This window comes from Apus apus, chromosome 14 (assembly GCF_020740795.1).
Source record: "Apus apus isolate bApuApu2 chromosome 14, bApuApu2.pri.cur, whole genome shotgun sequence".
NCBI lineage: Eukaryota > Metazoa > Chordata > Aves > Apodiformes > Apodidae > Apus > Apus apus.
This window is the reverse complement of record NC_067295.1, coordinates 3,052,913-3,070,970: the sequence shown is the minus strand read 5'-3', so window position 1 is coordinate 3,070,970 and position 18,058 is coordinate 3,052,913. Positions and strand designations below refer to the sequence as shown.

At 50.2% G+C, this 18,058-nt stretch overlaps 2 protein-coding genes across 3 annotated transcripts; both read right to left on the bottom strand.

Moving 5' to 3' along the window:
* Positions 1-1,069: 1,069 nt before the first annotated feature.
* PLD6 (phospholipase D family member 6) lies at positions 1,070-5,162 on the bottom strand. The gene is made up of 3 exons (XM_051632336.1): positions 3,386-5,162; positions 2,845-2,959; positions 1,070-2,329 (listed from the first exon to the last, which is right to left on the bottom strand). Exons 1-3 carry the CDS (start codon positions 3,464-3,466, stop codon positions 2,088-2,090), a joined length of 438 nt encoding a protein of 145 aa, XP_051488296.1. The 5' UTR covers positions 3,467-5,162; the 3' UTR covers positions 1,070-2,087.
* FLCN (folliculin) lies at positions 2,892-16,234 on the bottom strand. Of its 2 annotated transcripts, XM_051632335.1 has the most exons (13): positions 15,996-16,234; positions 15,225-15,503; positions 14,297-14,443; positions 13,421-13,642; positions 12,786-12,946; positions 11,530-11,621; positions 10,596-10,783; positions 9,317-9,430; positions 8,829-8,952; positions 8,356-8,487; positions 7,570-7,675; positions 6,627-6,831; positions 2,892-2,956 (listed from the first exon to the last, which is right to left on the bottom strand). In XM_051632335.1, the coding sequence occupies exons 2-12, from the start codon at positions 15,471-15,473 to the stop codon at positions 6,630-6,632; spliced, it is 1,737 nt and encodes a 578-aa protein (XP_051488295.1). In that variant the 5' UTR covers positions 15,474-15,503; positions 15,996-16,234; the 3' UTR covers positions 2,892-2,956; positions 6,627-6,629. The 2 variants fall into 2 exon arrangements, with proteins under 2 accessions (XP_051488295.1, XP_051488294.1); XM_051632334.1 differs by lacking the exon at positions 2,892-2,956 and having other exon boundaries at positions 5,374-6,831; positions 15,996-16,233.
* Between the last annotated feature and the right edge of the window lie 1,824 nt (positions 16,235-18,058).

The window sequence follows — 18,058 nt, the reverse complement described above, 5'->3', positions numbered from 1 at the left end:
AGAAGACTTGCCTTGGTGAGCTAAGCACACCTTTAGCCACCTGACCCCTAACCCAAGGGGCTGGTTCTGGATTAAAACCACACACCCCACCACGCTCACCCGCTGGTATTCTGGCAACAGCTCAGAGGTAACAGTGAGGCACAAGTGGGCAAGAGTCATTTCCCAGACTTCCACCTGCCACCTGGCCCAGTGGCAGCAGGGCAGGAACAGCTGGGAACTGGATCCCTGCAGCTCCACCCGAGGAGCCACCACAAGGGGTGGTGGGAGGGGGGGAGCACAAGTGTCCTCCAGCCCCATCATCCACAGGCTGGAGCAGCCTCTTGTAAGAGGGGGGTTTCCACACAGATTAGTCCCGGACATATCTCACAAATGGGAAGGGGTGGTGGAGGCTCCTGCTTCTTGAGATGCCCAAATTCCTCTCCCCTTCTCCCACTCCACAGTTTATTTCCATGCTTTTTTAAGAGCCTCTGTTCCCTATTGCTCACTGTGCTAGAAGCATCACCTTTTCTCACAGCATTTAATCCTTACAAGAGCTTGTGTGACATGCCAGGTTCCCATGGATGTAGCTGATCAATTTTATTTTGTAAATATAATTACCTGACTTTAACTATATGGTAATAAACTATTTTTGCACCACCCTTTGCCTGCTGTGCAGAGAGGAGTTTTTTTTCAACACAGAACAGAGCAGAGGCCAGAGCCTGAAACCCAGTGAACCAATTGCTTTTCTAGTCACACTTCACAAAGAAAATACAACAGGCAGCATTTTAATAGCAATAACGTGTCTCCAGGTGTGTAAATCCATCTACTGACCAGGATTTCCTAGGGAATGACTGTCCTCAGCTGCTTCCATAGTTGCTACACCACAGGTAACAGAAATGCAGGTTTTCTTCCCCCAGACCTTGCCAACTTTCTCAAACAGAAGAGAGCACATCTGCAACCTGGGGATGTTGCTCCATGTATCCTAAATAACACCTAAGGATCTACAGGAGTTTTTAAATAATGTGGATCTTCAGAACAAACCACCCGTGGGGGCTGCATGGAGAGCAAAAACCAGAAGAAGCTGTTGAGCTTTTCTGTAAAAATGTTTTATTTAGCAGTGGCCATCACAGCACTGCTGGATCAAGCAAAACTGGGAACAAAAAAACATTAAGACCTTTTCTCATTTTGAGAAGTTTTGAGGCACTTTCTATTCGGTACAAAGTAATTCTTAAACAGCCACTAATAGAATTTTGAAATTCTTAAGTTTAGACCCATCTTTGTTCCCCCCTGAGCTGTAGGGACAGAGGTGCCACCTCCCTCTTGCTCTTCACTTGCTGCTGCCAAAGTCACCAAACTACACCAGGACATGGTGTCTCCACCTGAAGGAACTGGGGTTCCCTTCCACTGCACCACTCTGAAGCTGGTGACTTGACTCCACCATGTCTGCTCTAAACACCAACTGATCCCAAATAACAGTTTCTCTCTTTCCAGACCTCCCCTACACCTACTTTTTGGAAGATGAGCTGTCATTAGCATCTGCTTTCATGCTGGAACTCTTGCTTGTCTTAAACTAAAGGAAACGCCAACACAATCAAAACATACTAATAATTTGTGCCTTCCTACTTCCCAATTTCCTTTTACAAACTTTAAACAATGCAAACAAAAAAACATAACTAAGGTTCTCAATCTCTCTATATAAATTGTAACCCTCTTAACTCTGCTTTAGAGTCACTGATGTAGAGAAGCCATAGGGCTATAATTCCATTCTGCAGTATCCCACGTTGGAAAATGTTCGTCTTCCCATTGACACACCTACCACATGGATGTACCTCGTCAGGGCCAGGACACTGCAACCAGCCTGCCCATAGTTAAAGCTCTCAGAGGAATCTTATCATAGACATGCCCACAAAACAACTCACCAAACAGGTGGGTCATTCCCTCAAGCACAGGAATGACCCACAGCACCAGACCCGTACACCGGAGGCTAAAGAGCACTTTGCTTCTCCAGAGGAGCTCACCTAATTACACCCAGACAGTGATTGCTGCACATCATAAAGTCCACGAGTGCTACCTGTTAAGCACTTCTCTAGCCCTGTGAGGCAGCCCAATCATTTACCGTCTTTGCAAAAAAATCTGTAGTTGATGGGATTGTACTCTTCCCAAATCCTTTCAAACTCATCCAGAAAAGGCTTCACATACTCAGTGTCTTCCAGGACCAGCAAGTTCTCCCGGTTGCTCTGGATAGCGCTGGCGGTCCAGTTGAGGGAGCCCGTGATGAGCGTCCTCCTGTCCACGATAGCAAACTTGTGGTGCATGTAACCACTGTCCTGGTCATGGCGCACCTGGATCCCTACGAAGACACAATCAGCACAGAACCACAGACTGGTTTGGGTTGGAAGGGACCTCAAAGATCATCTAGTTCCAACCTCCTTACATGGGCAGGGACACCTCCCACCAGCTCAGGCTGCTCCCAGCCCCATCCAACCTGCCCTTCAACACTGCCAGGGATGGGGCAGCCACAAATCCTATAGGCAATTTAAGGCCAGTGTCTCACCACCCTCATAGCAGTTCTTCCTAATATCCCATCTAAATCTCCTCTCTTTCAGTTTAAAGCCATTTCCCCTCGTCCACTCACTCCCTGCCTTTGTCCCAAGCCCCTCCCCAGCTTTCCTGCAGCCCCTTCAGGCACTGGAAGGTGCTCTAAGGTCTCCCCAGAGCCTCCTTTTCTCCAGGCTGAACACCCCAGCTCTCCCAGCCTGTCTGCAGAGCAGAGCTGCCCCGGCCTCTGAGCGTGTCCTGCTCGGGACGTGCTCCAGGAGCTCCTCAGCATAACTCCAGCTGTCCCCAGAACAGCCCGTCCCTCACCAGCCCACCGCAGGAGGCCGATCTGGGAGCCCTGCAGCCCCATGTACTGCTCGTCGGTGACAACGCGGACACGGACGCCGCGGCGGTGAAGGAGCTGAACGGCTCGGCCCAACTGCTGGTGGGAGAAAGCGAAGAGGCAGATGTCGAGGGAGCGGCGGGCGGAGAGCAGGAGCTGCAGGAGGCGGCGGAGGGAGCAGTCCCTGTGGGGCAGCGGGCAAGAGCAGGGCCGGGCCGCCGCGCCGGGCTCCTCCGCTTCTGCCAGCAGCCCCTCGGTGCAGCTGGGCAGCGAGGGGAAGAACAGCACCTCCCGCAGCGGCCGCCGCTGCCGCCAGGCCGCCAGCCCCAGCCCCAGCCCGAGCCCGAGCCCGAGTCCGAGCCCGAGCCCGAGTCCCAGCCCCAGCCCCAGGCTCGCCCGCATGGCCCCGCCACCCGCCCCGCATGGCCCCGCCAGCCCCCGCATGCGCGGCGGCCCCGGCCGGGAGGGGCCCGGGGCTGCGGGGCTGGCGCGGGTTAAAGAGCCGCTGCAGCCACCTGGGCACACCTCGTCTGAAATGAAAAGCTTCCTCCGCAGCTTCAGCTGAGCAGAGCCACTCGCTCTGCGTCCTGCGCGGCTGCACAGCATCACGGGATCTCAGGGCTTGGAAGGGACCTGGGAAGACCACCCAGCCCAACCCCCCTGCCAGAGCAGGGTCACCCAGAGCACATCACACAGAAACGTGTCCAGGCGGGTTTGAACGTCTCCAGAGAAGGACTCCACAGCCTCTCTGGGCAGCCTGTCCCAGGGCTCTGTCACTCTCACAGGAAAGAAGTTCTTCCTGATATTCACATGGAACCTGCTGTGCTCCAGTTGGCACCCACTGCCCCTTGTCCTGTCACCGGACATCACTGAACAAAGCCTGGTCTGTCCTCCTGACACTGCCCTTAATATATTTATAAACATTGATGAGGTCACCCCTCAGGTTCCTCCAAGCTCAAGAGACCCAGCTCCCTCAGCCTCTCCTCATCAGGGAGATGTTCCACTCCCTCCATCACCTCCGTGGGCTTGGGGGGCACAGCAGGGCAGTGGTGGAGTCACCATCCCTGGAGGGATTTAGAAAGGTGTGTAGATGAGGGACACGGTTTGGCAGTGGACAGTTAACAGGTGGGCTCCATGCTCTTAAAGGCCTCTTACCAACCCAAACGACCCTATGATTCTAAGCAGTACTAGTGCAAAAGGGCTTTTTTGCCACTCAGCCCGTGGCTCAGCACCAGTGCTGGGTCTTCCCGGCAGCTCCTGCCGCTCCCACCTCCGGCCCAGCTACACGCTGCTCAGCCCTGCAGAGAAGGAAATCACACCCCAATAAAGAAACACCCTGCTTCCCTGGGAAGGAGGGTGGTGAAAGCTGTCTGCAGACACAGGTTCTGGTTAATTAAGCTGTGCTAAGAGCAGCCTGCACATTCCAGCTATCGCCGACGGCAAAATGAGCACCCGGAGCCTCGTCTGCGAGCGGGGGAACCTGCCCAGACAATGATTTGCTAATCCCATGTCTAGATCTGCTCTGGCAGGCAAGCACAATCTGGTTTTAGGGGTTCACAGCCTTCAGCAACTCTCCCCCTTCTTTCCTGTAGGTATTTTATAGGTGTTAACTTAGTGTTCTGGCTCAAAAATGATACACTACCCAGAGTCAGGTTGTGACACAGCCCTGTTTTAGATCTAAGACCGACTGACTACACAGCACAAGAGGATGAAGCCTCAAGCTTCACTTAGTGACCACCCTTTTGTTGTTTTGGAACAAACCAGAGTTATGTTCAGAAAGAGGCACTGCTGGTAGGTGCTTGTGCACCACCAGCAGGTTAGACAGAGCCGCAGGTTTAACGTGGCATTTCTTGGGAGAGAGATTCTTTAAAAGATAAAAACAGTTCCACGATCAAGAAGGTCTAGATGCTAATTAATGTCTTACCTGTTGTTTTACACAGCTCTGAAGTGGGGCAGAATAGCTTTCCAGTAGAAAGACAGAGTACTAGATCACAGAAAAGGTATCTATAAGAGCAAGCACCAACCTAGTACTGGACATTCTGACTCACTACTCCACACTTTCCTAATCACCTCTGCTGCTTTTAGCCTACCATCCATGGAATTTGGTTCTCCCTCCTGACTAGCACACAGGAAACAAGATGTATTTATGATCCAAGGCTTCCTTTCCTGTGTATAGAGCTTGAGCACCTCTGTTGTCTCCTGTTTCCTTACTGAGAAGCCTTTTTGCAAACCCTGAAATTAAATCAGTGGTTAGTTTTTGAAGTGACAAGAGTAGTGCCTTCCAAGTATCTGTGTGCTGTTTGGATATCCTGAGGTTGTTTATGTCCACTCAAACATTTGCAATTAATGTATCTGAGCAGCTCTTGCTCCATATGTACAAGAAACCAACACACACAAAGTTAAGAGGAAAAAAACCTGTTACATTCTATAAATTAGATCAAGGCTAAGATAGAGGAATTACCTAGTGGACCAACTGTTGCTTCCCCCACTGAAAAAATCAACACAAAACTGGGTTTTATCCATTTTACAAAAATAGCTCTTAATGAGATTTAATGCCTGTCACCATTTTACAGATGTTCCAGACAAAAAAAATATCAACCTGCATATTTATACATAAGAACAGAACTTGTGACAAGTTGGAACATCCCCTGTGAGCTTGAGCCCTGTTGGAATGAGTGCAGAAGGTCACCTGGGTAAAACCTGCCTCTAGCTTGGTAAAAATGTCTATGGTAATGTCAAGTTTTCCCAACAATGATTCAGGAAAGAAAAACAAAACAACAAACCTTCACAAGTGCAACAGTAATTCCTCACAATACAGATAAGGAGCATCTGTTTAGGTAATTAAAAATACGCACCAATGTTTCCATTAACTATTAAGCAAAAATGGCTACTATAGAGTTATATAAGGGAGCACCTACAGGTTGGATCTTTTCTGCTTAATTAAGAAGCTAGAAAAGTATTTCTGAAGACAGAGGAACACCAGCAGCCTGACCCTGCTGAGGTTATCTTCATTACCTGGAAGTTTTGCATCCACAGGCAAAACAAAGCGTTTTCCCCTCTGGAGAGGCAAACAGGCTGCACTTGGAGACTTCTTAACATTACAATTCTCTCTCCCAGTCAAGATTCCCAAAGCAAATGCTGAAAGTGTCTCAAGTTAGGATATAAATAAATAAAGTGGAGTGACAGGACTCCAACAGGACACCCCATCTTATGCTACAGCAGCAGAAAGTCTCTTCTCAAATCTGAGTATGAAGTGGTTTGAAAGAATTGACATGTGATCCATACCCTGTGACACATCACTGATCTCTTGGTTCTTACTCTCAAGCATTTAGGTGATGTGTGTGGGAATCAGAGAGATTCACTAGATCCACTCCAAGGGGTTCCAGGTGTTGTCACAGGTATCCAAGTCTTGCCAATGAAACCTAAAACTGAGGTCTGCTGCCACACCATAATGCTTAATGAGGACAGGATGGGATTTTAATTATTTCATACTGATTCTTTTGAGGGTTGTTGTATTTTAGTCTTGAGTGTGGAGGTCTAGATTTAGAGTTGAGTTTCAGGACAGACAGCAGCACTATCGATTAGCACTTATTAGTCCAGTCTCACAGCAATTAGAAAAGACTCAAGTCACTCTTCAAGTTAGTTTGAGGACCAGAAGAACAGTGATGAAGTTTCACTATCCATTTAATGCACATGCTGCAGGCTCAGCAGTGGGAATTCGGGGTTCCCTGCCATTATCTGAAGGCAGCAAGTGAGGTTTGGGCACCTTTTAGTTCCGGGACTCCGAGGACGTCGGGCTGCGAACCGTTGACATCAGGTGGGATTTGTATGTCTTGCTCAGACCAGTCATCCAGAACTTGAGAAGCTTGACGTTGTCCTCCTCTGCAGCCCCCAGAATGCTCAGCAGTTTTTGGGTGTCCTCCTTGGGTCTGCTGTCCACTTTAGTGAATTTGAAGAGGACCTTCACTTTACTGCAGGAACAAGAAACTCCCGTCACTGTTACGATGGACTTGCACAGAGAATGAGCAGTGACTGCAGCTTCTCTGAGCACCTCATGCAACTAAATCTTAATAAAAGCTTCCAACAACATCCCATGGTAATTATTTGCATGCTTTGAAGGTAGAAGGAAGATGAGTACAATAAAAGAAGGGGGCTGATTAGGAGGGTTACTCATTTTCAGTAGTAATATCCATAACTCTAATCTGTTTCGTTTCATTATAGCAAAAAGTAAAACAATTAATTGTGACAACTGGGAATCTCCCCAGGAGACATATCCACCCTCAGGTAAATTCACAAAATCTTCATGTCCCATGAATTATTTCACATGACTGACTGGTCTTCCTTCAGAACGACTTGCACCTTTGAAATGTGGTGCCTGAGGTGCAATCATGACACCCACCTGGCATGTCATCTGCACTGGAACCCAGTGCACACTGACAAGCACAGGTGGATTTGCACACTTCATCCTCCTCACGTGTGTGAGGCAGACAAGTATGGTCATGCAGGTAACCTACAGATGCATCAACTGAAGCAAAAAGGTAAAGAACTGCTGAGCCCCAAAAAGAGAAATAGGATTAGAGCAGAACTTTGATATTCTTTGTTCCCAACAGTAAAGCCAACTACAGCAGAAGTTACCCCACTACAAGCCTGTCCTGTACTCTGCTGTAGCCATTCTAGGGCTGGTGCTAGACCAGTGCAGTCCTACTTACTTCATCCACTCCTCCTTCAGGCAAACAAGGCACTGATCCACAACATCTACAGAAAGGTTCTGGTTGGTCAGGGCAGCTTCGATCTTGTTCAAGATTGTAGGGCCAACTACAGGATCAGAAAAGACCACTATCAGTAACAACACAGCCAATTTCAGCTAGAATTTGGCTTGATTAGTTCACAGATTATCATCTTCCTCAAGTCAGGAAGAAACCTGCCTATTCTACAAGGTGGAAACATATCCCCCCCAGTGGCCTGCCCGAATTTCATTTCCATGGAAGAGGAGCCAAAGATTATCCCACTACAAGAACATTTGATGCAAGAAGCAATATGGTATTTTGTGAAGGATCCTGGGACATGCCCAGAGGTTGAGAGTTCTTTGTTTTCTTCAGATCCACTTTGAAACTGAAGTTGCACCCTGTCAAGCTGAGACTTAAAACTATGCAATGTGGGGGAATCCAAACCCAAATATTCCAGGGATAGAAAATGTTCACTGTGGATTACAACAGGATTTCCCTATAATTGTTCCTGTACCCATGATGGAGAACTGTCTTCTCATTTCTGCAAATTAATAAGCAAAACACTGATCAGGGTAAAGCAAACCCTTTCTAATGAAACAGGCTGTGGGAAACCTCACCTCCAACACCACTTACCCCAGCTGCAAACTGATCTGGCTTCCTCCTCGGACTTCCTTAAGGGCCAGTACACCCACAGCACAAAAAGAGTAAAGATCAAGATGCTTTTTTCACCTCAGTGATACAGATTCTTTCTGCTGTCACATCACCCACCTCGATCTGCTGCAACAGGGCTACCACTGGTGACAACAAACTCGTACTTGTTGAGGGACTGGTCGTCATCAAACAGAGCTGGGTAGAGACTGGACCGGGCAGCAGCACGAACCTCCACAAGCACCGCGAACTCTAGAGCAACAAGAGCCCAAAGGAACAGTCATTGTACCAGCCCAGATTCTAAAACACAGCTACACACCCTGTGCCAAGAAAGCACAGCTCTGCCAGCTCACAAAGTCTGGCTGAGCATTAACCTTTCCTCAGTAGGAACCAGGAGTGTCAGCTGAAGCAGGTGTCACACCTTTCAGCTACTGATCAGGCAGGGTACGTGGAAAGAGAAATAAAGTGGTACAGGCTTCAGTTCATGCAGCATTGTTAGACCAACTGCCAAGACTTGGTAAGCATAATCATTAAAAATTTTTTTGTCTTTTAAGGTGATAGGGAAAAGAGAGGGTCCTGCAACACGTTCTTACCAGATGACAATATGTGGGATGGGATCTGGACATGAGGGCCAAGCCCCAGGAAGTTGCAGCGATAGGCCTCTTCATACTGGTCGCTGTACGGGATGATCCGCACGCACCCCACAGGCAGCATGGTCTGAGGAGGGAAGGACACACGTCAGGAAAAACACGAGAGAGAAACCAGCAAAGTACAATTTTCTCCCTGAGTTCCATGGAGCACAAGACTCGGAGCACTGCTCGGGCAGATGCTCTCGATTTGGGGGATAAGATGCACCCCATTCAGCTTCAAAGACTAGGTGGGTGCTGAGGACAACCAAGACATCCAAACACTGGGGGGTTTTTTTTAGGTTTGTTTTGGGTGTTTTTTGCTTTGCCTCCCTGCCCCAAACCACATCATTTAACACACATTCTCCACAAGATCACATGTCAGAGACAGGCTGAACTGCTACAAAAGTATGTGTAAAAATACAGTGTCAGGAAATAAAGGAAAAGGTTTCTACCCGTAGCACATCAAAAGCAGACTGGACAAGATCCATGTCTCGAGCTTTCCAGATAACCTGGTTCCCCATCAGAACATGCCAAGCCAGCATTCGGAATGCTGATGCCCCCAGAACCTGGGAAAAAAAAAAACAACAACAAGAACAAACTGAAAAATTCTGCATTGGTTATGAAAATGAGTTCAGTTTGCCCTGACAGAAACACAAGTGCCATGGAAGAAAATGGCCAGAATGGAGCAGCAGAAATGGATATGACAACAGAGCAGGTCCTATGCACAGAGCAACAGTCTAAACCAAAGCTCAAGCATGCCTTTGACAGGTGTGAAAGGTGCCAGACTGTCACACCAAACAATATTCACCCCCATCTATGATTTCAAGAACAAACAGCAGCAAAGTGATTCAAAATGATCCAATTTCAAGCACACTAAGAGAACAAAAGCTTCATTTCTAGGTTGCTCCAAATTCTTCAGTGCTCTGGCTGGACAGCACCCATCAGCCCACCTGTTGGCCAAATTAGGGGTTTTAAGATGGACACGGGCCTGTTTGGAGGGGGACAGAGAAACTTGTGTTCAATGTAACAACTTTCAGGCATTTCTCTGATGTGGGTTATGTCCACAACAGTGGTTCAGGCACGAAAGGTGAAACGTTATTCCCAGACCAGCCTCTTAAGGCACATGCCTGCAATACAGTGGGGTAGCTTGATCCCTTCAGGAATTCTACATTACGAGACAGCAGAACAAAGGAAGGCTACAACATAAAGCAAACATTGCTCAGGAGTGCCCAGGGAAACAAGGTGGGGTGAAAGAGACTGTGGGTCAAATGCACTAAACCTTACCCCTCAGCCAGGTCACTGGAAGCACTGGATAAAAGCTGGGTCTGTGCAAAACCATTTGTTTTGCTTGTAAATTATTTCCCCCCACTCTGAAACACTTTTGTTTTAAGCAAACAATACTTGGCTTTGAAGATGCTGCACAACCTCTGTATTCAATTATTGTCACTGCTCTTGGGAAGAGGAAAAATGCAGAATTTGAGAGAAATCATATGATCCTGTCCCACAGGATGGATGATCCCCAGAGGCCCCCGTGATCTCCATGGGAAGGAGTGTCCTCAGAGCTGCAGTCAGCAGGGTGTGAGTGGCTGTGGGGGCACTGTGGGGAACACAGGACCAGGAAAGAAGTGCAGACTGCAGGAAATAAAGAGGCCTTTTCAAAAAACATTATGAGGAGAAAAGAAGATATCAGTTTGTGAATTCAGCAGCAGAGCAACTGTGCTTCTCTCTTACCTGCCTCATGTGCCTGAGGGAGCGGAAGATGGACAACCTCCTGTGAGCTATGTTCCAGCTGTTGCAATCTGGCATCAGAGATGTTTCAGGTGAGCATTTAGATAGCTCCTGCCCTTCCACAACATCTGGCTGGGAAGGCTTCTCTTCTTCCTCGGAACCATCCCAGCCTTCTGACTCTTCTTTCAGGTCTAGAAGAAAGTAGGGGTCATAAAAACTACTGCTCTCTGGGACTCAGAACTGCCTCAGAAGTGCCTGCACACCCTGCAGCCAGCTGACTCTGGTGACACGTGGGGAGACTGAGTTCAGAACAGAGTCTGAAAGTACCAGAGTCAGAGACACACCAGGGGTGTCGATGAAGTTCTGTAATTCAGACACACAATAAGCACTGAAGGGCCAAGAAGGAATTTTTATCTTCTACAGGACACAAAGTCACACCTTTTGACCAGCTACATGGTCTCTAGTCTTGCTTTAAAGGTCGTGGCCAAGGCTTTGAGACAGGTTTTATAGATTCTAGTCTAAATGGATGAATAAAAATAATTCCATGCAAAAAAACCCGTAAGTTATGGTACATTAATTTTAGAAATGTTGTAGTGAAAGGAGCAAGAACCGTGCATTGTGATTGCAAATTCCTCTGGCTGTAGAGACTCATTAGGAGGGCCAACCCAGCCAGAGGGAATAATAATCATGATGATGCAACACTCCTACAAACACCACCACATGTGTGTGCAGGGAGCCTACGAGGCCAAGGGCCCTGATTTCACATTCCTGTCAGAGTCATCTCCACGTGGGAGCACATCAGCTACTGCAGAGACTGCCACTGAGGTGATGGCCAAGAGACAGATGGCTGTGCTTATGAGGCTGACAAAAGGACTTGGTGCTTTACCACACAAAGCATTGTCAGAGGGTCTTCCAGCTCTGGAAACTTCTATCTCACCTGCAAGTTTTTCCATCTGAACGAGAGTGTCTTCTGTTGGTGCTCCCTCCAGAAGTTTCTCTGTCAGTCGGCTGCCACAAGCTTTCAAAAGCCTGGAGACATTGGAAGAAACAGAAGTAATGTTCACTAAAGGTGCAAAAACCCAGTAAACCATTTGGTATGATGAGCTGAACACAAAAACCCAGCCACTAATCAGTCTGTGTTCCCTTCAACATGTGGCAGGGGTCACCACCACCGCGTCTGCCACTCGCAGTCCGCAAAAGCCATTTTGCAATGACTGTGTGTGACATCCTTGTCACCCGTCCAAGTCACATGCCAGTGTTGCAACCCTCTCCGTGGCACCTTTCCAGGGAAGCCTGATGACCTGGAGCAACTGGACTCCCACAGCCACACCATGGTGCCAAATGCCTGCACCTCCCACCCTGCCTGTCACAACACAGCCACACTTCCCGGTGAACAACCACCCCACTCCAGGTGTGAATCCAAGGTACAACAAGCTGGGGGTAGAAGCAGCTTTTCTTGCCTTCTTCCATACTTCCTTTTATATTGCAAACCTTTCCATCTAGACTGACCTGGTTGCCTTTAGCAGACACATTAGTAGTTTACTTCAGAACAAGAATTTTTTTTGCCCTGAAGGCTTCAGCTGGCAGCTTTGTGCTTGGCTCCTTCCAAGTCAGAGACTACTTAGAATCCCAGACTGGTTTGGGTTGGAAAGGTCCTTAAAGATCATCTAGTTCCAACCCTCCCCTGCAGGGACACCTCCCACTAGACCAGGCTGCTCCAAGCCCCATCCAACCTGCCCTTGAACACGTCCAGGGATGGGACAGCCACAGCTTCTCTAGGAAACCTGTTCCAGTGTCTCACCACCCTCATAATGAAGAACCTCCTCGTACTGTCTAATCCCCTCTTCCAGTTTTAATCTATTACCCCTTGTCCTCTCACTACAAGCCCTTGTTAAAAGTCCCTCCCCATCTTTCCAGGAGCCCCTTCAGGCACTGGAAGGTGCTCTAAGGTCTCCCTGGAGCCTTCTCTTCTCCAGGCTGAACAACCCCAGCCCTCTGAGCCTGTCTTCATAGAAGAGGTGCTTCAGTCTCTGGTCATCTTCGTGGCCTCCCCAGGACTCACTCCAAGAGCAAACTCCAACTTACAACCTCAAGCAAAAAAAAAAACCACCCGAAAACCCAAAAACACTTCCACCCTTTCAGAACACAGCAGCATTCCCTTCCTGAAGGAGCTGGGTACACAAGTGGCATTACCAGGCAAAGGAAGTGTGCAGACATGCCCAGAGGTTCTCATCGTTGGTGAGGGACGTCAAGGAGCGCGCCGCGTTGCCGTTGCGCTGGTGCAGGAAGGGGGTGAAGGCCGTGTTCATCCGCTGGGCACGCTGGGGGCACCCAAACTGCTCTGCTTCAAACACCTGCAGCATGGCAGAAGAGCAGTGTAAGAGACTGGAAAAGACAAAATGCTTACGCAAAGCTGAGCCCAAAAAAAAACCCCAACCCAACCCAAATATGAACACACCATCATCTAAAACACATCGTCAACTACAGGGAGAGAACATCTCATTCTTGGATGGACTAAAATTGTCATTAAGCAACATTCACTCTCCAAAACCATTGTCCTCCTCAACTTTAGTTACTTAAATCTCCAGCAGAGCTATTGTCTAGCTGTTAGGGTCTGTGAAAAGTGTTATGTCTGGCTTAGAATGAGAGAGGCAGGTTGTTCCTTCTCTCCTACAGCCCCAGTTGTGCGCCGTCCTCTTGTCCCTCGTGTCAACCTTAATGACCACCCTGGCTGCAAGGGGCTGGATCAGCTTTTTGACTCAGCTTCACCTCACCTTTCATCATGTTTTACTCTGGTTGAGTCAAACAGACTCTGTGCATAGATCTACCTTAAGTGCTTTGCCCTGAAGCTCATCAATGATGCCTCTGATTTTTCCCAACAAGAAAGGCCAGGAGTTGATGAGGTAAATCCGGTCCATCATGATGGTGATGATGCTGTACCAGCGCTGGAAACCTCGAGCCAGGCTGTCTTTGATAAAGAAGGTGTGACTGAACACAAAGCCATGCTGCTCATCTCCAAAAAAAATAGGGCCTTCACGTCCTGGGCAGACCTGAACAGGAAGGACACATCAACCACATCACACAGCTGGAAAGGTAATAAACTGAAGAAAGCTTCCTGCTCTTTAATACACATTTGGTGAATGGAATAAACATGTTCTTAGGCTACCATCCAAAACCCAGGGTCAAACAGACATCCAGAGGTATCCTACAAAGACTACAAACCCTTTAATTTTACTGTATTCTAAAAATCTGGCTCTATTCAACTATGATACTGCTGAGAACCCCCAAGGGATTTTGCTGATCCTGACACTCAAAGGCTCAGGAATCTGCAAGGTTCTCCCTTCACTTCCACAGGATGCTGAATGTTAATGGTCTAAAAAGATCAAATACTTCTTGCCACTAAACAACACATGTAAATGTTTTTTTACAAAAACAGTTTATCTTGCAGAGAAGATCAGCACAAATACAGGGGCAAACAAAAGGAGACGAAATGTTTAGGGTGAGAGGAAGAAACCCACAGGGTTCTCAAAGATCAGCCTTAGAAATTCCCACCAACCCTGGACTGAACAGACTTGTGTGTCTGTCTTTCCACCTCCATTCCCAGCTTGCAGAGAGCAGCCAGGCTCAGCAAAGCACCAGCTTGGATTGGAAACAATGCAGGGGGGCCATGGAGAGGTTTCCCCCTGGCCTCCCAGGGCCGTTACCTCGCAGCTCAGGCTGCGCACGCAGGCCTGGCGCACGATGCTGAAGAGCTGGGGGTGGTTTGGGTGCTGGTGGCTGACGTACTTGATGGAGGTTTCCTTGTCGTGGCTGACATAGCCAGGATGGCCTCCTGCAAGAGAGCGGCAGCCCTGAAGACAGAAAAGCAAATCCAGCCATAAATGAGCAGGCAGTTACCTCAGGTTCCCAAAGGCCTCTAGGTATTCCCTTCAGAAACAGTACTTAAGACACATGGATAAGACCAGAAGACAAGAAATTTGAGTCAGGGTCAGGATTTGAGCCCAGCTCCTCTCACACTGCTCTGTGCGATACCCTTCCTCTGCTCTTATGTTCATTTTCCACTATTTAATTAGATGGTGAACTTGGAGCTGGCTCTGCAAGTGGTAAAATTCAGTTCACAGCAGCTGTGAAACCAACTGGCCTCAGAAAACTGGTCACAGCCTAAAGGAAAGTAACTAACAAACACCTTGGAACAAGTACTAATAGCAGACAAGCAGACAGACAACAGCAGCATGAAAACATTACATCTCCTCCATTGGTGTGCTGGCTTTGGCATTTTTTTTTCTACTTCCTAATCAATACTGGTCTTAAAATTACTATTAATAAATTACAAGACCTAATCTAATAAAGTAGAGGAGGAAAGTATTTCCCAGCCACAAGAGAATCACAGATCATAGGGCTTAAAGAGACTTCAAGCCACCATCTTGTCAAGGTCTATATATTCAACAGTCCCTTCATTATCCTGTCACGGATCATTACAGTTTACGAGGACTTAAAGATCTTCAGGTACAAGCAGTCACATACAAAACAGGAGTTCACTTTTTTTTAATCTCTGAAACAACTCAAAGAGTCCAAGAGCCCCTTAGTTAGGCTGAGGGCCACCGATGGCCACACCGGGATCTTCCCACTTGCCTCACACATGTCTGACTTCTTTGGCCCTGGGCTGCTGGAGTCAGCGCTGGCACCTTCTGCGGGGCTGTGCGAGCGGATCCGGCTGCTCATCTGGATGCCACCTTCCTCCTCTTCTCCCTGCTCATTCTGCCCCGAGATGTCGCCGCTGCTCGCGCCTTGGGGGAGCGGCGAGTGAAGAACCTCCGTGCAAAAGAGGGTGCGAGGGCCGTGGAGCTCACAGAAATGGCAGAGGGCAACAATAGCGTTCATAGTGAGAGCTCAGCACATCCGTCCGGCCTCCTGCAGGCGTGGGAGCAAGGACACAGGATCAGCACGGCAGGAAGCGGAGCGTCTTTTGGGCCCGACTGGCCCAAATCCCGCGCTGTGTCCCTCCAGGAGCCGCGGGCCTTCGGCTCGGCCTGAGGGACGCGCAGAACCGCCCCACGGGCCGACCTGGACACGGAAGGGCACCAGAGCCGACCTCCCCCCCCGTGCCCGGGTCCCTGACGGCGCGGGGACATCTCAGAACCCAGGGGGGCGGAACGAAACTCGCCCGGACACCCCCGGTCCTGCCGGGACAGGCTGGGTCTGCCAGAGCCGGCCTCCGCGCCCGGGCACCGCGGGCCCTGCCGCAGCTCCCCCGGAGGCCTCAGGCCCTAACGGGTCGGGACCGGCCCTGCCCAGCGCCCCGGACCGAACCCCCCAGGCCTCGCCAGACCCGGGCCGGCCCCCCCGCTCCGAGCCCTGCCCATCCCGAGCTCCCGGTGCCCCGGCCCGCCAGGCCCCGCTCACCGCGGCTCCCCCGCCCCGGCCCGTCCCGTGTCAGCGGGCGCCTGACACAGCCTGGCCCGCCGGCCCGACCATCCCTACCCAGACCCGGGGGGGGGGAGGAGGGAGAAGGACAGACAGCTTCCCGGCTGCCCGCCCGCCGCCGCCGGCAAGAAGCTGCAAGGGGGTGGAGGAGAAAGCTGGAGAGAGGGAGCGGGAGGCGGCTCGCAGCGCGGTACCGAGCCGGCCCTTCCCGCCGCTCTCCCAGGGACCCGCACCCCCCGCCCGGCGGTGGCTCGGCCCGCGGCCGCGCTGCCCACAGGTGCTGGGCAGAACCATTACCTGCAGAGGAGCGGGGGAACAGAAAATCCGACGGGCGCCTCTTCCCTTCTGTCGCTATCCGCTGCCCCACCGCAGAGAGCCGACAACAGTGGCCGACACTGGGAGCCGAGCGGGAACGGAGCCGCCCGCCGCGGCCCCGCAGGAGCTGCAGCCGGTAGCGGGCTCCGGGCCGGCCCCCCCCGCCTCCCGGAGGTGGTGCGGGCCGCGCGGCGGATCACGTGAGCAGGCGGGGCCCTGCCGAGGGACCCGGGTTCGGGACCGGCCGCTCCCCTGGAGGCAGCTCCTGCTGCGCGAACCTGGCTGCGTCTGAGCTCCAGCCCGTCCTTTCGGACTTCAAAATAATGGAGTTCTGGGTCCCTCTCTTCCCCTCCTCCCCCCAGCCTTACAGTGCAGTGAGCAGAGTTGACCCCTACAGAGTTTTAAATACCGAAAAAGCATTAAGGCTTGCAGCACGTCGCAGCACAGGTCGTTCGGCTGAGTAAAACTTGTCCTCCGGCCCCCAGCAGCTACCACGGATGCCACAATCCACGCCTGAGGATCCAAGCAGATGGAGAATTACACCTCTGAAGAAAACAATGCACAATGCTCAGGTGGGGAGATGGGCAATGCTGCAACACCAAGATCAGATGTGAGTAGAAGCATCTGATCCCAAGTCCATCTAACCCTGGAGCCCCTCTGGGACGAGGGCAGCACTGCCCCAGGAAGACACAGTGCACAGAAAGAACGACTGTTCCTCCTCCAGATAGTTGAGAGCTCTCAGAAGCCACCAGCAGAGCTGGAAACGGCTCCTGAGCAGGGGACACTGCTCCACACCAAGTGCACACTTGGTGCATACACTAAGTCAGCCAGAATCACCCGCCCTGAGAAGCAACAAGAACAAAAGACACCCCCCAAAAAAAACAACAACCCACAAACACAAAACCCTAAGGAAAAACCAGATACAAAAGACCTACTATCTCATTTAAGACAAACTAAGAACAACTCGTTTGTTATCTTTATTTTCCAATAGTACATTGAAACAACTTCTCAAGACTAACCTCCTCAGCCAGCCTGGCCTCGCAGGAAACATTTCCCTGGTTATACAGAGGACAAGACACAGAACAGGTCAGGGTTGTTGCTGGAGGCCAGAGGAGGGAGCGGTGCGGGAGGAGGCAGCTGGAGCTACACAAAAGCATGTGGCACAAGGGCAGCGCTCCCGGGGGGCTGGCAGGGGTCGCGGGCTGGGGCTCCTCGGTGGCACAAACCCAGGAGGGTGGGTGCACACAAACAGCTCCCAACCATTTCTCCTTAGAAACGTGTTAATACTTGAAGTAGCAACCGAACTCGAGACCCCTCCGGTGGCCAAGCGCTGTAGTTGCACGTCTGATGTTACCTTCAGAACTGCGTTTTGTATCTCGGCTAATTCAGATGCATGAAAACAGGAGTTAGGTACCAAGGCATGCGCTCAGTGTCCCGTGAACACATCCTGTGGCCACGCAGGGCGGGAAGAACTGGCCACAGGGCCCCTCGGAGGCTCAGTTTGGAGGAGCAGGGCACACAGTGTTCTTACACCAAAAGTCCTTCCATGCAATAAATAGAAATTAAAACCAGGAAGCTCAAGTGTTCTCAAAGTATTGCAGCCCATGCAATTAGTTCCAAGTCTTGAAGGAGCCACTTCATTAAAAATCTGACTTAATTTCAACAGTATCTCAAGAGATGCAGATGCCAGACTGTACGTTTACCAAACTACTAGATAAAAGTCCTTC